At 37.7% G+C, this 13,883-nt stretch overlaps 1 protein-coding gene across 1 annotated transcript; it reads right to left on the bottom strand.

The window, feature by feature from the left end:
* Positions 1-12,069: 12,069 nt before the first annotated feature.
* On the bottom strand, positions 12,070-13,471 carry LOC117910762 (B-box zinc finger protein 20-like). The gene is made up of 3 exons (XM_034824916.1): positions 13,175-13,471; positions 12,620-13,093; positions 12,070-12,539 (listed from the first exon to the last, which is right to left on the bottom strand). The coding sequence occupies exons 1-3, from the start codon at positions 13,358-13,360 to the stop codon at positions 12,291-12,293; spliced, it is 909 nt and encodes a 302-aa protein (XP_034680807.1). The 5' UTR covers positions 13,361-13,471; the 3' UTR covers positions 12,070-12,290.
* Between the last annotated feature and the right edge of the window lie 412 nt (positions 13,472-13,883).

Here is a 13,883-nt window from a genome sequence, read left to right as displayed (position 1 = left end):
GGCTCAACCGGTTGAGGAACCGGTCAACCGATTGTGGTCGTCCGGTCAAGGACCGGTCGAGGGAGGTCAAAAAATTTATCTCTCTCTCTCTCTCCCAATAGCCTTCTCTTCCAGATCGAGGTGTTTCTCTTACCGGTCGAGGTCCGATTGAGGCAACGGTAACCTGTCATACATTAAATGCTCCAACGGTTAGTGAACCGGTTGACCCCTAGCTCGACCGGACGAGGTTACCTTTTGTTATTTTTGACTCCCGAGCTTAGAAACCTATAAATTGAGAGCTCCACTTCATTTATTGACAAGAGAACACTTGCATTCAATAGCCTACCTACCTGTTCTTGATAAAAAAGTTCTCATTTCCTTCATAGTGCATTAAATCACCACTTGCATATCCTTTAGTGCACTCTTGTGTGTCATCCTAGCTTTGTCTTGTATTTGAGTCATCCTTAAGCTAGGTTGAGTGATTATATCTTCTAACAATTTGAGTGTTAAAGCCTTCAAGAGGGTTGAATCTTGAAGAGATTGTGTAAGAGCCCATTGGAGTCGGAATCCAAGTGTAAGAAGATTGAAAGCTTGGTTGAAGCTTCAAGTTAATGGAACCCTCACTTGGTTAGGAGGTTGAGGAGAGTGGACATAGGCAAGCAAATGCCGAACCACTATAAACTTGAGTTTGAATTCTCTAAACTATATCTCTTTACATTGCTTATATTGTGTTTGAATTTGTTGTGATTGAAAAGATTTTAAAAACCCAATTCACCCCCTCTTTTGGGTGTTTTTCTTAACTAAGCATAACATTTGTTTTCTCAATTGGTATAAGAGTTAGACCTCTTTTTTAAGACTTAATCGTCTAAGAGGAAATGACTATTCCATCAAGCTCATCCTAAGCTGAAATTTTTTCAAAACATAGAGCTCCATTCTTTACGGGAACCAACTATCCCTATAGCAAAACTAGAATGACTTGGTATTTGCAATCTCTTGATTTAGATGTATGAGATGTCATTGAAGATAACCCAAATTTTCCCACTAAACTAGTGGATGGAGTTTTGGTTTCAAAACCCAAGCAAGAATGGAGTGAGCTTGATAGAAGAAACTTTCAATTAAATGCTAAAGCCGTTTTTACTTTGCAATGTGCTATGGATAGAAATGAATATAATAGAATATGCCAATGCAAATCGGTTAAAGAAATTTGGAGGTTGCTTGAAATAACTCATGAAGGAACTAATAAAGTGAAAGAGTCAAAAATCAATTTACTTGTTCATAACTATGAATTGTTTTCAATGAAAGAAACTTAGACTATTGTTGATATGATTACTAGGTTAACCGACATTGTCAATGGTCTTGAAGCTTTGGGAAAAACCTACAAGGAATTCGAGAAGGTGATGAAGATATTGAGGTCTCTCCCATCAAAGTGGCATACCAAGGTCACCGCAATTCAAGAAGCAAAAGACTTGACTAAGCTACCAATGGAAGAGCTCATAGGGTCATTAATGACATATGAGATCAATTTGACAAAGAAACTACAAGAGGGTGAAGACAAAAAAAAGAAGAGCATAGCCCTCAAAGCTACAATCAATGAAGAAGAAGATGTTGAAGAAGAAAAGCCAAGTGATGAAGATGATGATTTAGCCCTCATCACAAGAAAGCTTAACAAATACATGAGAGGTGAAAGGCTTAAAGGAAGGAAATTCACCTCTAAAAGGGATCCTTCTAAAAATGAATCTTCATCACATGATGACAAGAAGAAATGGGAAGAGAAAAGAGATTTGACATGCTTCAAGTGCAAAAATCCGGGACACATCAAATATGATTGTCCTCTCTACAAGAGTGAAGCCAAGAGAAGAATGAAGAAGGCAATGATGGTCACTTGGAGTGAAAGTGAAGAATCCTCCAAAGAAGAAAATGAGAAGAAAGTGGCAAACATGTGCTTCATGGCAATAGATGATCTAGATGAGGTAAACTCTAACTTTAGTGATGAAGATATGCATGATATTTTTGAAGAATTATATGAGGATTTTGAAAAACTTAGTTTGAAAAATAATTCTCTTAAAAATAAAATTCAAGAACTTGAAAAGGAACTTGAAGATGTGAAAGAAAAATTTTCAATTGTTGAAATATCTAAAACTCATCTTGAAAAAGAAAATGAGATTTTGAGGAGTGAAAATGAGATTTTGAAAAAGAAAAATGAATGGTTAACCTTCTCTCTTTCAATTTTCTCTTGTGGACAAAAATCTTTTGAAATGATCTTAGTTAGCAAAAAATGTGTCTTTGACAAATAAGGGCTAGGATTTAAATCATCAAAAAATCAAAAGTATTTTAAAAACTACTTTGTAAAAGAATCCGCAAGTGCAAGTCCTTCCACCACTTGCAACTTTTGTGGAAGAGGAGGGCACGTTAGTAGTACATGTCCCTTAAGAAATGGTACTCAAAAGACTTCAAATGCTAAAGCTAAAAAGGTTTGGGTTGACAAATCCAAGGTCACTGACCCTCAAGGACCCAAAAAGATATGGGTACCTAAATCAACTTAAATTTTATTTTGTAGGGATCAAAGAAGGATAAGTGGTTCTTGGATAGTGGATGCTCAAGACATATGACCGGGGATGAATCCAAGTTTGCTTTCCTTACAAAGAGAAAGGGAGGATATGTTACCTTTGGAAACAATTCAAGAGGAAGGATCATTGGTCAAGGCAACATTGGTAATGACACATCCTCTCTTACTGAAAGTGTTTTATTAGTTGATGGTTTACAACATAATCTTTTGAGCATAAGTCAACTTTGTGACAAAGGTTTTAAAGTGATTTTTGAAGCATCTCATTGCATCATCAAAGATATTCAAAATGATAAAACCATCTTTATGGGTCATAGATGTGATAATGTTTATGCAATAAATATTTCAAAATATGATGGCCATGATAGATGCTTTTCAAGCATGCATGATCAAAGTTGGTTGTGGCATAGGAGGTTGGGACATGCTAACATGGACCTCATTTCCCAACTCAACAAAGATGAACTTGTTAGAGGCCTTCCTAAAATAAATTTTCAAAAAGACAAAGTTTGTGAAGCTTGTCAAATGGGAAAGCAAATAAAAAACTCTTTTAAAAACAAAAATTTCATTTCAACAACTAGGCCTCTTGAATTGTTGCATATGGATTTATTTGGTCCCTCTAGGACACCAAGCCTTGGAGGAAAATCTTATGCTTTTGTTATTGTGGATGACTTCTCTAGATACACTTAGGTTTTATTTTTAAGTCAAAAGAATGAAGCCTTTTATGAGTTTTCAAAGTTTTGCAACAAGGTTCAAAATGAAAAAGGTTTTACAATTACTTGTATAAGAAGTGATCATGGGAGATAATTTGAAAATATTGATTTTGAAGACTATTGCAATGAGCATGGTATTAACCACAACTTTTCGGCTCCTAGAACTCCTCAACAAAATGGGGTAGTTGAAAGGAAAAATAGAATTTTTCAAGAAATGGATAGAACCATGCTAAATGAAAACAATTTACCAAAATACTTTTGGGCCGAAGCGGTTAACACTTTTTGTTATGTTTTAATTAGAATTTTATTAAGGCTTATTCTTAAGAAAACTCTCTATGAGCTTTGGAAAAATAAGAAACCCAACATTAACTATTTCAAAGTCTTTGGGTGCAAATGCTTTATATTAAACACCAAAGACAATCTTGGAAAATTTGATGCAAAATCGGATGTTGGAATTTTTCTTGGTTACTCAACTTCAAGTAAAGCCTTTAGAGTTTTTAACAAAAGAACCATGGTTGTTGAGGAGTCCATCCATGTTATTTTTTATGAATCTAACAATTCTCTCCAAGAAAGAGAGAGCTTTGATGATGATTTAGGTTTGGAGACCTCCATGGGAAAATTAAAAATTGAAGATAGAAGGCAACAAGAAGAAGTTGTAAAGGATCCCAAGAAAGAAGAATCACCTTTGGCACTACCTCATCCTCAACAAGTGTAAGGTGAATCAAGCCAAGACCTCCCTAAAGATTGGAAGTTGTCATCAAGATCAAATTATAGGTAATCCATCTAGTGGGGTAAGAACTAGATCATTCCTTAGAAATATTTGCAATAATCTTGCTTTTATCTCTCAAATTGAACCTAAAAATATAAAATATGCTCTAGTTGATGAAAATTGGATAATTGCCATACAAGAAGAGTTAAACCAATTTGAAAAAAGTGAAGTATGAGAATTAGTGCCAAGACCTCAAAATCAAAGTGTTATTGGAACTAGATGGGTCTTTAGAAACAAAATGGATGAAAATGGCATAATTATAAGGAACAAAGCAAGATTGGTAGCCCAAGGTTTTAATCAAGAAGAAGGGATAGATTATAAAGAAACCTTTGCTCCCGTGGCTAGATTGGAAGCCATTGGGATGCTACTTGCCTTTGCATGTTTTAAAGACTTTGTTTTATATCAAATGGATGTGAAAAGTGTCTTCTTAAATGACTTTATAAATGAAGAGGTATATGTTGAACAACCACCCGGTTTTCAAAGTTTTAACTTTCCTAATCATGTTTTTAGACTTAAAAAGGCACTTTATGGTTTGAAACAAGCACCTAGAGCATGGTATGAAAGATTGAGTAAATTTCTTTTAAAAAATGATTTTAAAATGGGAAAAATTGACACAACTCTTTTCATAAAAACAAAAAAAAATGACATGCTCTTAGTACAAATATATGTTAATATTATCATTTTTGGAGCTACTAATGTCTCTCTTTGTGAAGAATTCTCTAAATGCATGCATAGTGAGTTCGAAATTAGCATGATGGGAGAACTTAACTTCTTCCTTGGACTTCAAATCAAGTAACTAAAGGAAGGAACCTTCATAAATCAAGCAAAGTATATAAGAGATCTCCTCAAAAGGTTCAATATGGAGGAAGCCAAAACAATGAAGACTCCAATGAGTTCATCCATCAAGCTTGACATGGATAAGAAAGGTAAGCCCGTTAACTCAACTATGTATAGAGGCATGATAGGTTCTTTGCTATATTTGACCGCTAGTAGACCCGACATCATGTATAATGTATGTTTGTGTGCTAGATTTCAATCTTGTCCTAAGGAATCTTATTTAAGTGCTGTAAAACGAATTCTTAGATATTTAAAAGGGACTATGGACATAGGCCTATGGTATCCTAAGGGTGATAACTTTGAATTAATTGGATACTCGGATGTCGACTTTGCCGGTTGTAAAGTTGAAAGGAAATGCACTAGTGGCACTTGTCATTTCATAGGACACTCACTTGTTTCATGACATAGTAAGAAGCAAAATTCGGTAGCTTTGTCTACGGTGGAAGCCAAATACATAGCAACCGGTTTATGTTGTGCACAAATCCTTTGGATGAAACAAACACTTGGTGATTTCAATTTGATTTTTGAGCATGTTCCTATAAAATGTGATAACACTAGTCCATAAACATTTCAAAAAATCCGATACAACACTCTAGGACTAAGCATATAGAGATAAGACATCATTTTCTTAGAGACCATGCACAAAAGGATGACATTATACTTGAATTTATAAGCACAAAGGATCAACTTGCCGATATTTTTACAAAACCCTAAGTGGAGCAATTTGTTGATATTAGAAGACAACTAGGGGTGATTTCTTTATGATCAAATGATTGCTTGATGAATTCTTGTTGATATTACACTTGAATATACCCTATGATTACGTGAAATTCATATCATATGCATCATATAGAAATAATCCTAGGAAACAGGTCAAATTTTGACCAAAAATCAAAATTCCTGTGGCATTGGACATAAAAAATTGGGGATTTCAACTGAAAAGGGCAAAGGGATGATCACGAGACAAGAATGCAACAAAATTTGGAAAAATTGACCGTTGACCATGACCGTTGACCATGACCGTTGACCGTTGACCAGGCGGTTGACCGGTTCGTCGGGGTTGGGAATTTAAAAAGCCCCCTCGCGCGCTTCATTTCTCATATTTTCTCCTCCATAGCTTGCCGTCCCTTCACATACCTGCTTCCAGAGGCCATTTTGGGTTGGATTTTGGACTGATTGAAGGCTTGGACTTGATTTTAGGACACATTTGAGCTAGGGTTTTGATTTGAAACCCAGGGTTTCAGCTTTTGAGAGTGTTTCTTCTCTGCACCGCGCGCCTCAGGGTTGTTTCAGCTTCATCTCCGTGTGCCTAGGGCTTCGGGTTTGTGATTGCTCATTCTCGTTTCATTTCATTATCTCTTTTTGGACTCCTTCTTCTCCTTTCCATTCATTGATGGCACCAAGGCAAGAGACAGGCACCTCTAGGGCTTAAGGCAAGCGCCCTGCTAAGCCATCTCAGCTCGAGTAGACGGAGGCTCGCCGAAAGGCGAGGTATGACATGATCCTCTTCAATTCGATTGAAGACTATCAACACTACAAGCAAAAATTTGCCCAGAGGAAAGTCGTCCTAGGGAGAAGTGTCAATTTCTCCCAACTTCAGCATTTTAGGTTTGAGGGGCTATTCGGACGGATGGGATGGCTGCCAATTGTGACGATTTCTGAGCCGATCTTCCTGACTCTGGTGCGGACTTTTTATTCGCGGGTGACCTACGGGCTTAGAGGACCCGTATTGTCCACTGTGAGGGGAGTTGAGATCAGATTGAGTCCTGAGAGTATCTGTCGCATTCTCGACATCCCTTTGGTTGGACTCTGAGTGTATGAGGCCAAGACGTGACCCACTGTACCGGGATTCGAGCCTAGAGAGGTTGTTTAAAGGTTGTGTGGACTCGTAGATACCCAAGGGATGGGCAAACCATTGGCACACAGCCTGACCGTGACCAGCCGAGTCCTTCACCACATGATATGCTCCATTTTATTGCCATGTGGAGGACATCGAGATGAAGTCTCCTATCTTGAGGCATTCATTGTGGACTCAATCTTTACTAGGAGACGGATTCACGTGGGATATCTGATGATGATGCATATGATCTCCTGCATTGAGAGCACGACACGAGTACTCCCCTACGGCCGCTTCCTTACTCGAGTATTCAAGGATGTCAAGGTTGACTTGAGTAAAGAGACAGATTTCGAGGCCTCCACTAGCTATGACACGTATAATGAGCAGTCTTTGGGGCACATGAAGTTCGAGAAGGCACCTGATGGCTTCTAGGTTAGGAAAGCCGAGCGATAGGCCCTGGGACAGTATCAAATACATCCTGGAGTAGAGGAGGAGGCCGAGATCAGAGAGATGGAAGATGGGTTGGACCCTCAGAGGGACTTTGAGCAGAGAAGACCCGAGCTTGACATTCCGCCTCCACCTCAGTTAGAGGACATTCATGTTGAGGCTACCTTCTCAAAGCCTATGATGACTGAGCCGTCTTTCACAGTAGGACCATCATCTCAGCCTTCATTTACCGAGCTACCATCTCAGGCACCTCACGCTCCTGATCATGCGCCTTGGATGGATGTCTCTGCTCAGATCAACTCTCTTGGGACTCATATGGAGGAGCTTGCCTTAGTCCATGACTCTTGCTTCTATTCTATGGAGTAGCACCTGGATCAGTATCAGACTGGAGTACTTCTCGGTTTGATCACTTCCAACAGCGATTTGAGCGCATAGAGAAGCGTATGGATCAGCAATAGGCTACATTCGAGCATCTCCAGCAGCGCATTGATCGTATTGAGAGTCGTCAGACGAGTCAGCATGAGGAGTTGATGGATTACCTCTGCTCTGTGTTTCCTTCTCCACCCCCTCAGCCTTGAGACTATCTAGACATCCTCCTCTGTTTCTTTTTTATGTTGCCAAAGGGGGAGAAATTTATAGGATCTAGGAGACCCTCATGCATGTCATTGTCATCATAGTCATATCTATCTTGTTGGTACATGTGAGGTTTCGTTTCCATATATATATGATATGATATTTTTATGATCCATTGTTCATTTTCGTGTTTTACATTGCTTCCTATTAAAAATTGTTTGATTGATCCATGATTGGTTTGAGGGGGAGGTTTTTTTTCTCTCCTAGATAACCAAGGTTTGTCATCATAAAAAAGAGGGAGATTGTTAGCTCAAGGGTTCTCCTAATCTGGTTTTGATGATAACAAACCATGGTTAAGTGACTAATTGGTTTGAATGTTTAAGAATCCCAGGTATAAACTCGAAAATTCATCGAATGACCAAATGGATACAAGATTGAGAAGCTTGGAAGACTTGTGATCATAGGAAACTAATGTAAGATGAATGCATGAGTGCACTTAGGATTATCAAATGTTTCATGCATATTTGAAAACTCTGTTTATTCTTTAAAACGTCAATTTCATTAAAACCCGAGTTTTTAACTAATGTACCTTAGGCAAAATGTTTCAAAATTGGCTTAATAATTTTCCTAAAGACCTTGCCTAAGTGTTAGAAAAAGAAAAGAATTGAAAAAAATAGGTTTTCAGGGCCAAAAAGGCTTAACCGATCGAGGTTATGCCCAACCGACTCAACCGATTGAGGAATCGATCGACCGGTTGTGGTCATTCGGTCGATGACTGGTCGAGGGAGGTCAAAAACCTTCTCTCTCTCTCTCTCTCTCTCTCTCTCTCTCCCAGTAGCCTTCTCTTCCCGATTGAGGTGTTTTTGTTACCGGTCGAGGTCCGGTCGAGGTTCGATTGAGGCAACGGTAACCTGTCATGCATTAAATGCTCAAACAGCTAGTGAACCGGTCGACCCCTAGCTCGACCAGACGAGGTTACCTTTTGTTGTTTTTGACTCCCGAGTTTAGAAACCTATAAATTGAGAGCTCCACTTCATTTATTGACAAGAGAACACTTGCATTCAATAGCCTACCTACCTGTTCTTGATAAAAAAGCTCTCATTTCCTTCATAGTGCATTAAATCACCACTTGCATATCCTTTAGTGCACTATTGTGTGTCATCCTAGCTTTGTCTTGTATTTGAGCCATCCTTAAGCTAGGTTGAGTGATTATATCTTCTAACAATTTGAGTGTTAAAGCCTTCAAGAGGGTTGAATCTTGAAGAGGTTGTGTAAGAGCCCATTGGAGTCGGAATCCAAGTGTAAGAAAATTGGAAGCTTGGTTGAAGCTTCAAGTTGGTGGAACCCTTACTTGGTTAGGAGGTTGAGGAGAGTGGACGTAGGTAAGGAAATGCCGAACCACTATAAACCCAGAGTTTGAATTCTCTAAACTCTATCTCTTTACTTTGCTTATATTGTGTTTGAATTTGTTGTGATTAAAAAGATTTTAAAAACCCAATTCACCCCCCTCTCCCCCTATTTTGGGTGTTTTTCTTAACTAAGCATAACCTTTGTTTTCTCAAAAGCCAAATGGGTTTAAAGCCCAATTCTCCCAATTTTTTAAGACCTCTCACAAAATAAATAACTTCTTGTTGGGATGTATCATATGTCCTCGCATGTTCGTCTTGTGACCCGAATTTGATAACGACTTCGAGTCCAATAGCTTCTATTGCTTTATAAGTATCTTGATAACCACCTAAATGTTGAATATCTCGATATGTACAAGCATGAGAATTGATCTGGGTCGGTAACATATTGTCCTTACTGAAATAGGTAAAAAAAAAAAAATAAGGCAAAAAATTAAAAGTTTGCAAAATCCCTCAATATGGAAAAACCACCAACATATGATTTAATAGATGTCATGTATTCCTAAACCATCCAAATGGATAATTCATGTATCTTGCAAACAAATCGTCAATCACATGGTAGATATATAAGATATAAACTTGCATTTGGCCCAATAAGAAAATTAAAACATGAGAAAGAAGACCATGAAAAAGAAATACAACATTTAGTTATTGTTGCAAGTGGGGAATCATTCATGAAATCATATTCCCTCAACTTTCTTGATTTTGTTCGCGTCCAAGGTCTAATACCACCCGAAAAAAAAAATATATATATATATATAGAGAGAGAGAGAGAGAGAAAGAGAGAGAGAGAGAGAGAGAGAGAGAGAGAGAGAGAGAGATACTGGAGCTCTAGACGTTGAACTTCATTTACCATGTGAAAAAAATGGTTGATGCACAACATTTGCACCTCTGCTCGTCCAATTTTTGAAGGGCTCATGCCTTCAAAAGCATGTTGAAGAAAGTAAAGATGGAAGTGTATATGCAGAAAGAAATACGACATTTTATTATTGTTGCAAGTGGGGAATCATTCATGAAATCCTATTCCCCAACTTTCCAACTATTGTTTGTTGCCAAGGTCTAATACCACCCAAACTAAATAAATATAAATATAAATATATATATATATATATATATATTTGCATAATGGAGGTATTGGAGCTCTAGACGTTGAACTTCATTTACCATGTGAAACAAATGGTTGAGCACAACTTTTGCACAACATTTGCACCTTTACTCATCCAACTTTCCAAGGGCTCATGCCTCTCATAAACAAATCATTGTATGTCTTGTCTTCGTTCATTTTGATAGATGAATATGTTAAGACCTCTCACAAAATAAATAGCAGCTTCTTCTTGGGACGTATCATATGTCCTCGCATGTTCATATTGTGACCCGATTTTGATAATGACTTCGAGTCCAGTAACAAGACCAAATGCGATTTTGATAACTAAGAAAATCTTGCAAACAAATCATCAATCACATGTTAGATATATAAGTTATAAACTTGCATTTGGCCCAATAAGAAAATTAAAATATGACAAAGAAGACCATGAGAAAGAAATACGACATTTTATTATTGTTGCAAGTGGGAATCATTCATGAAATCCTATTCCCTCAACTTTCTAGCTATTGTTTGCTGACAAGGTCTAATACCACCCAAAATAAATAAATAAATAAATAAATATATTTGCATAATGGAGGTACTAGAGCTCTAGACGTTGAACTTCATCTACCATGTTAAAAAAATGGTTGATGCACAACATTTGCACCTCTGCTCATCCAACTTTCCAAGGGCTCATGTCTCTCATAAACAAAACAGTGTATGTCTTGTCTTCGCTCATTTTGAATCTTGACATTGGTGCCATACACGGCTAACCCTTATTACATTTTATGAGAGTTAGAATTAGTGATTTCACTAATCTGTATTTTGGTCTCTTAATTTAGTACCTTTGTTTTGTACACTTTAATCTCATAGATTAAAACTCAATGGGTTAACTTGACTCCACCGGATTCAACCGGATTCAATATAAATAAATACCGGAAAAGAATAACAAATTTTGAGAATTTTAAAATTATTATCAAAATAGAATATAAAGTGAAAATTAAAATGGTTTTATATTTATAGTTTCATTCATTATTAGAAATAGAAAATTTATCAGTGAAATAATCAATAAAAAGATAATCTAAAACTTATTCTTGTCACTTGAATTTTTCCTACTTTCCATCTTGCCTTTTAATTTTTATTTTTTTATTTGAGTCTGATTTCGTTGCACTAAGGACACAGATATGATGGGGTTATGATTATAATTTATATGTGCATATATGCGCCTAATTCAAAACACGGCCCTCTTGAGTCTTGACCATAAGTTTGTTGGAATAGTGTCTTGAATCTTGATACTCTCATGGATTTCCACTTCTTCTTTTCACGTCTTTCCCTAATCCAGGTGTTGGTAGGTAGATGCGGCTCTGTTTCACCGACGGCTCCTACTTTGGAAAATAAAGTTGCCAATAATTAGGTATCCTGTTGAAGAATTTTTACTAGGCAAGCTGAATCACAGCCCCTATAGCAATTCCTTCCATCTTTACTTTCTTCGTGGTAGTCAAAAGACTCAAAACAATATTTTCCAATGCCATGAAAATAATAAATTAGTTGGGTTCCACTGCACAGTGCACTACTGATAAAACGTTTGAAGAAAAAAATGACCACTTTGAAAAGTAGCTTCATAGTATATTTATAACCTACATTTTGATTATCTTCTACTCCAATGTATTTTGTACGGATTTAGATTTTACCATATATTTTTTTTATAACTATCAAATTGGTACATGGAGATTTTTCTGATTAGTTGTATCTCCATCAAAGTGCCTTTCACAGCTAGACATGTGATCAGAAAACAAAATTTGGGAAATAGAAATTTAATGAGTTAGATTTAAAGAAAAGATACAAATCTAGGATTACTTTTGGATGAGATCGAAAGAAACATAGAACCTTCGTGCAAAGTTCATTGATATTTTACAAGAATTAGTTTTTTTTTTTTAAAAAAAAAAAAAAAATCCACAAGTATTGGGTATATAGAAAAGAAGAAACAACTAAGAAAATCTACCCCGAAGGAACCACACGGAAAAGGAAATGATCGCGAGATCATTAAATAGATTCATCAGATATTTTTTCATTCTCTCAAAATATCTACCAAAGATTTCTTGATTTCTTGAGAGGTAGAGTGCTGATTTCAGGAACTGTAAACCCATCGTCAATCCTTTTCCGGCTAACTTTCACCGTGTTCGCTTCCTCAGAGGCCTTGAGCCCATTTCCCACACCTGTCTGAGGAATGTAGAGAGGAAGATGATTGAACTGAGGTGTATCTTGAGGTACCCAGACGGCGAAATCCTCATATGGAAACGAGCTCAGATGGGTTCCAACGCCATGATCCGGAAACTGCAAAAATCCATCAAAAATCAGAAAATGAATCTCAGAACGAAAACCAATCACTAGATGTAGTGGGTTGTGCTACAAACCTCACTGAAACCAGAAGAAGGATCAAGAAAATCGTCCACCCGCCATCCTGGTAGCGTCTCCATCAAGTACTCAGAAATACTTTGATTGTCATGATCCCTCTTGTAAGAAGGTGCTGCTGGGGCTGTTTTCACAGTTGGGTTGGAAATACCGTCGGAAACTGAAGTGGGTCTTTTTGTAGATGTTTTAGAGGGTTTGATCTCAGCACCAATGGCGGTGTTGCAGAAGATATCGGCAGAAACTGAAGTGGGTCTTTTTGTTGATGATTTAGAGGGTTTGGTCTCGGAATCAATGGTGGAGGGCGATGAAGATGACGCTGAGATTGGGTACTCAGAAGCAGAAGCGGAAAGCTTCACACCTGTGAGAAGGAACCTGTAGTGTTTCCGGGTGTGCTCATTGGCCTTGTGAATTGAAACATCGCATTCTCTACAGAGAATTGCTCTATCTTCTTTACAGAAAAGAAAGGCACGCTTATCCTAAAAAAATATACAATATCATGCATACATAAAAGTAAGTAAAAAGTAGCAAGAGAGAAGAACTGAAGAAGAATTCGGTACTTGGCAAAGGTCACAGTAAGGGAAGTCCTTGTCGGAAGGGCGGAGGAGGGAGTAGCGCTTGTGCTTTCCGGCGAGCTTGTTAGCATGGTGGACCTGACGGTCGCAGATATCACACAGGGGTGCTTCGTCTGCAGTACAGAAAACAGAGGCCTCTTCTTTACTACAAAAACTACACTGAATCTTCATTATTCTCTTGTCTTTCCACTCTGGGCAACCTGAGATGGGGGGACTTGGCTTTCTTTGGGGGGGCTACTATAGCCTATATTCAGTCTCGATTATGAGAGAAATGAGGAATTGAGGGGAAGGGGTAGGCTTTTATTTTAGCATTTATCCATCCACGGGCCTCTTTTGGAGTAACCAAAAGGAATATACATTTGAATAATAATACAATAGTACGATATGAGTCAGAGATAAGAGATGGGTCCATGGGCCGATGGGTCCATGCGTCCGCTCAAGAAAAATATCTCACTTCTACACATTGTTCCTCAAAAGCTTTAATTAGGCCATAGAATTTCCTTTTTACATGGAGTTCATTTATCATCGTGGCTCACGATGGTTTGGTGGATCTGACTGAATATATTAGTGGTATTAATAAAATCCCGACCGGGTCTTAATAATTGGGGTTCAGCATAGCTGGGATGACTTGTGGGGAAACCCTGTGAAATCTCGTAGTCGTGGGACAATTCATTAATGTTTTAAAAATTAGATC

Source organism: Vitis riparia, chromosome 3 (genome assembly GCF_004353265.1).
Source record: "Vitis riparia cultivar Riparia Gloire de Montpellier isolate 1030 chromosome 3, EGFV_Vit.rip_1.0, whole genome shotgun sequence".
Taxonomy (NCBI): domain Eukaryota; kingdom Viridiplantae; phylum Streptophyta; class Magnoliopsida; order Vitales; family Vitaceae; genus Vitis; species Vitis riparia.
This window is presented reverse-complemented; position numbering and strand designations above follow the sequence as displayed.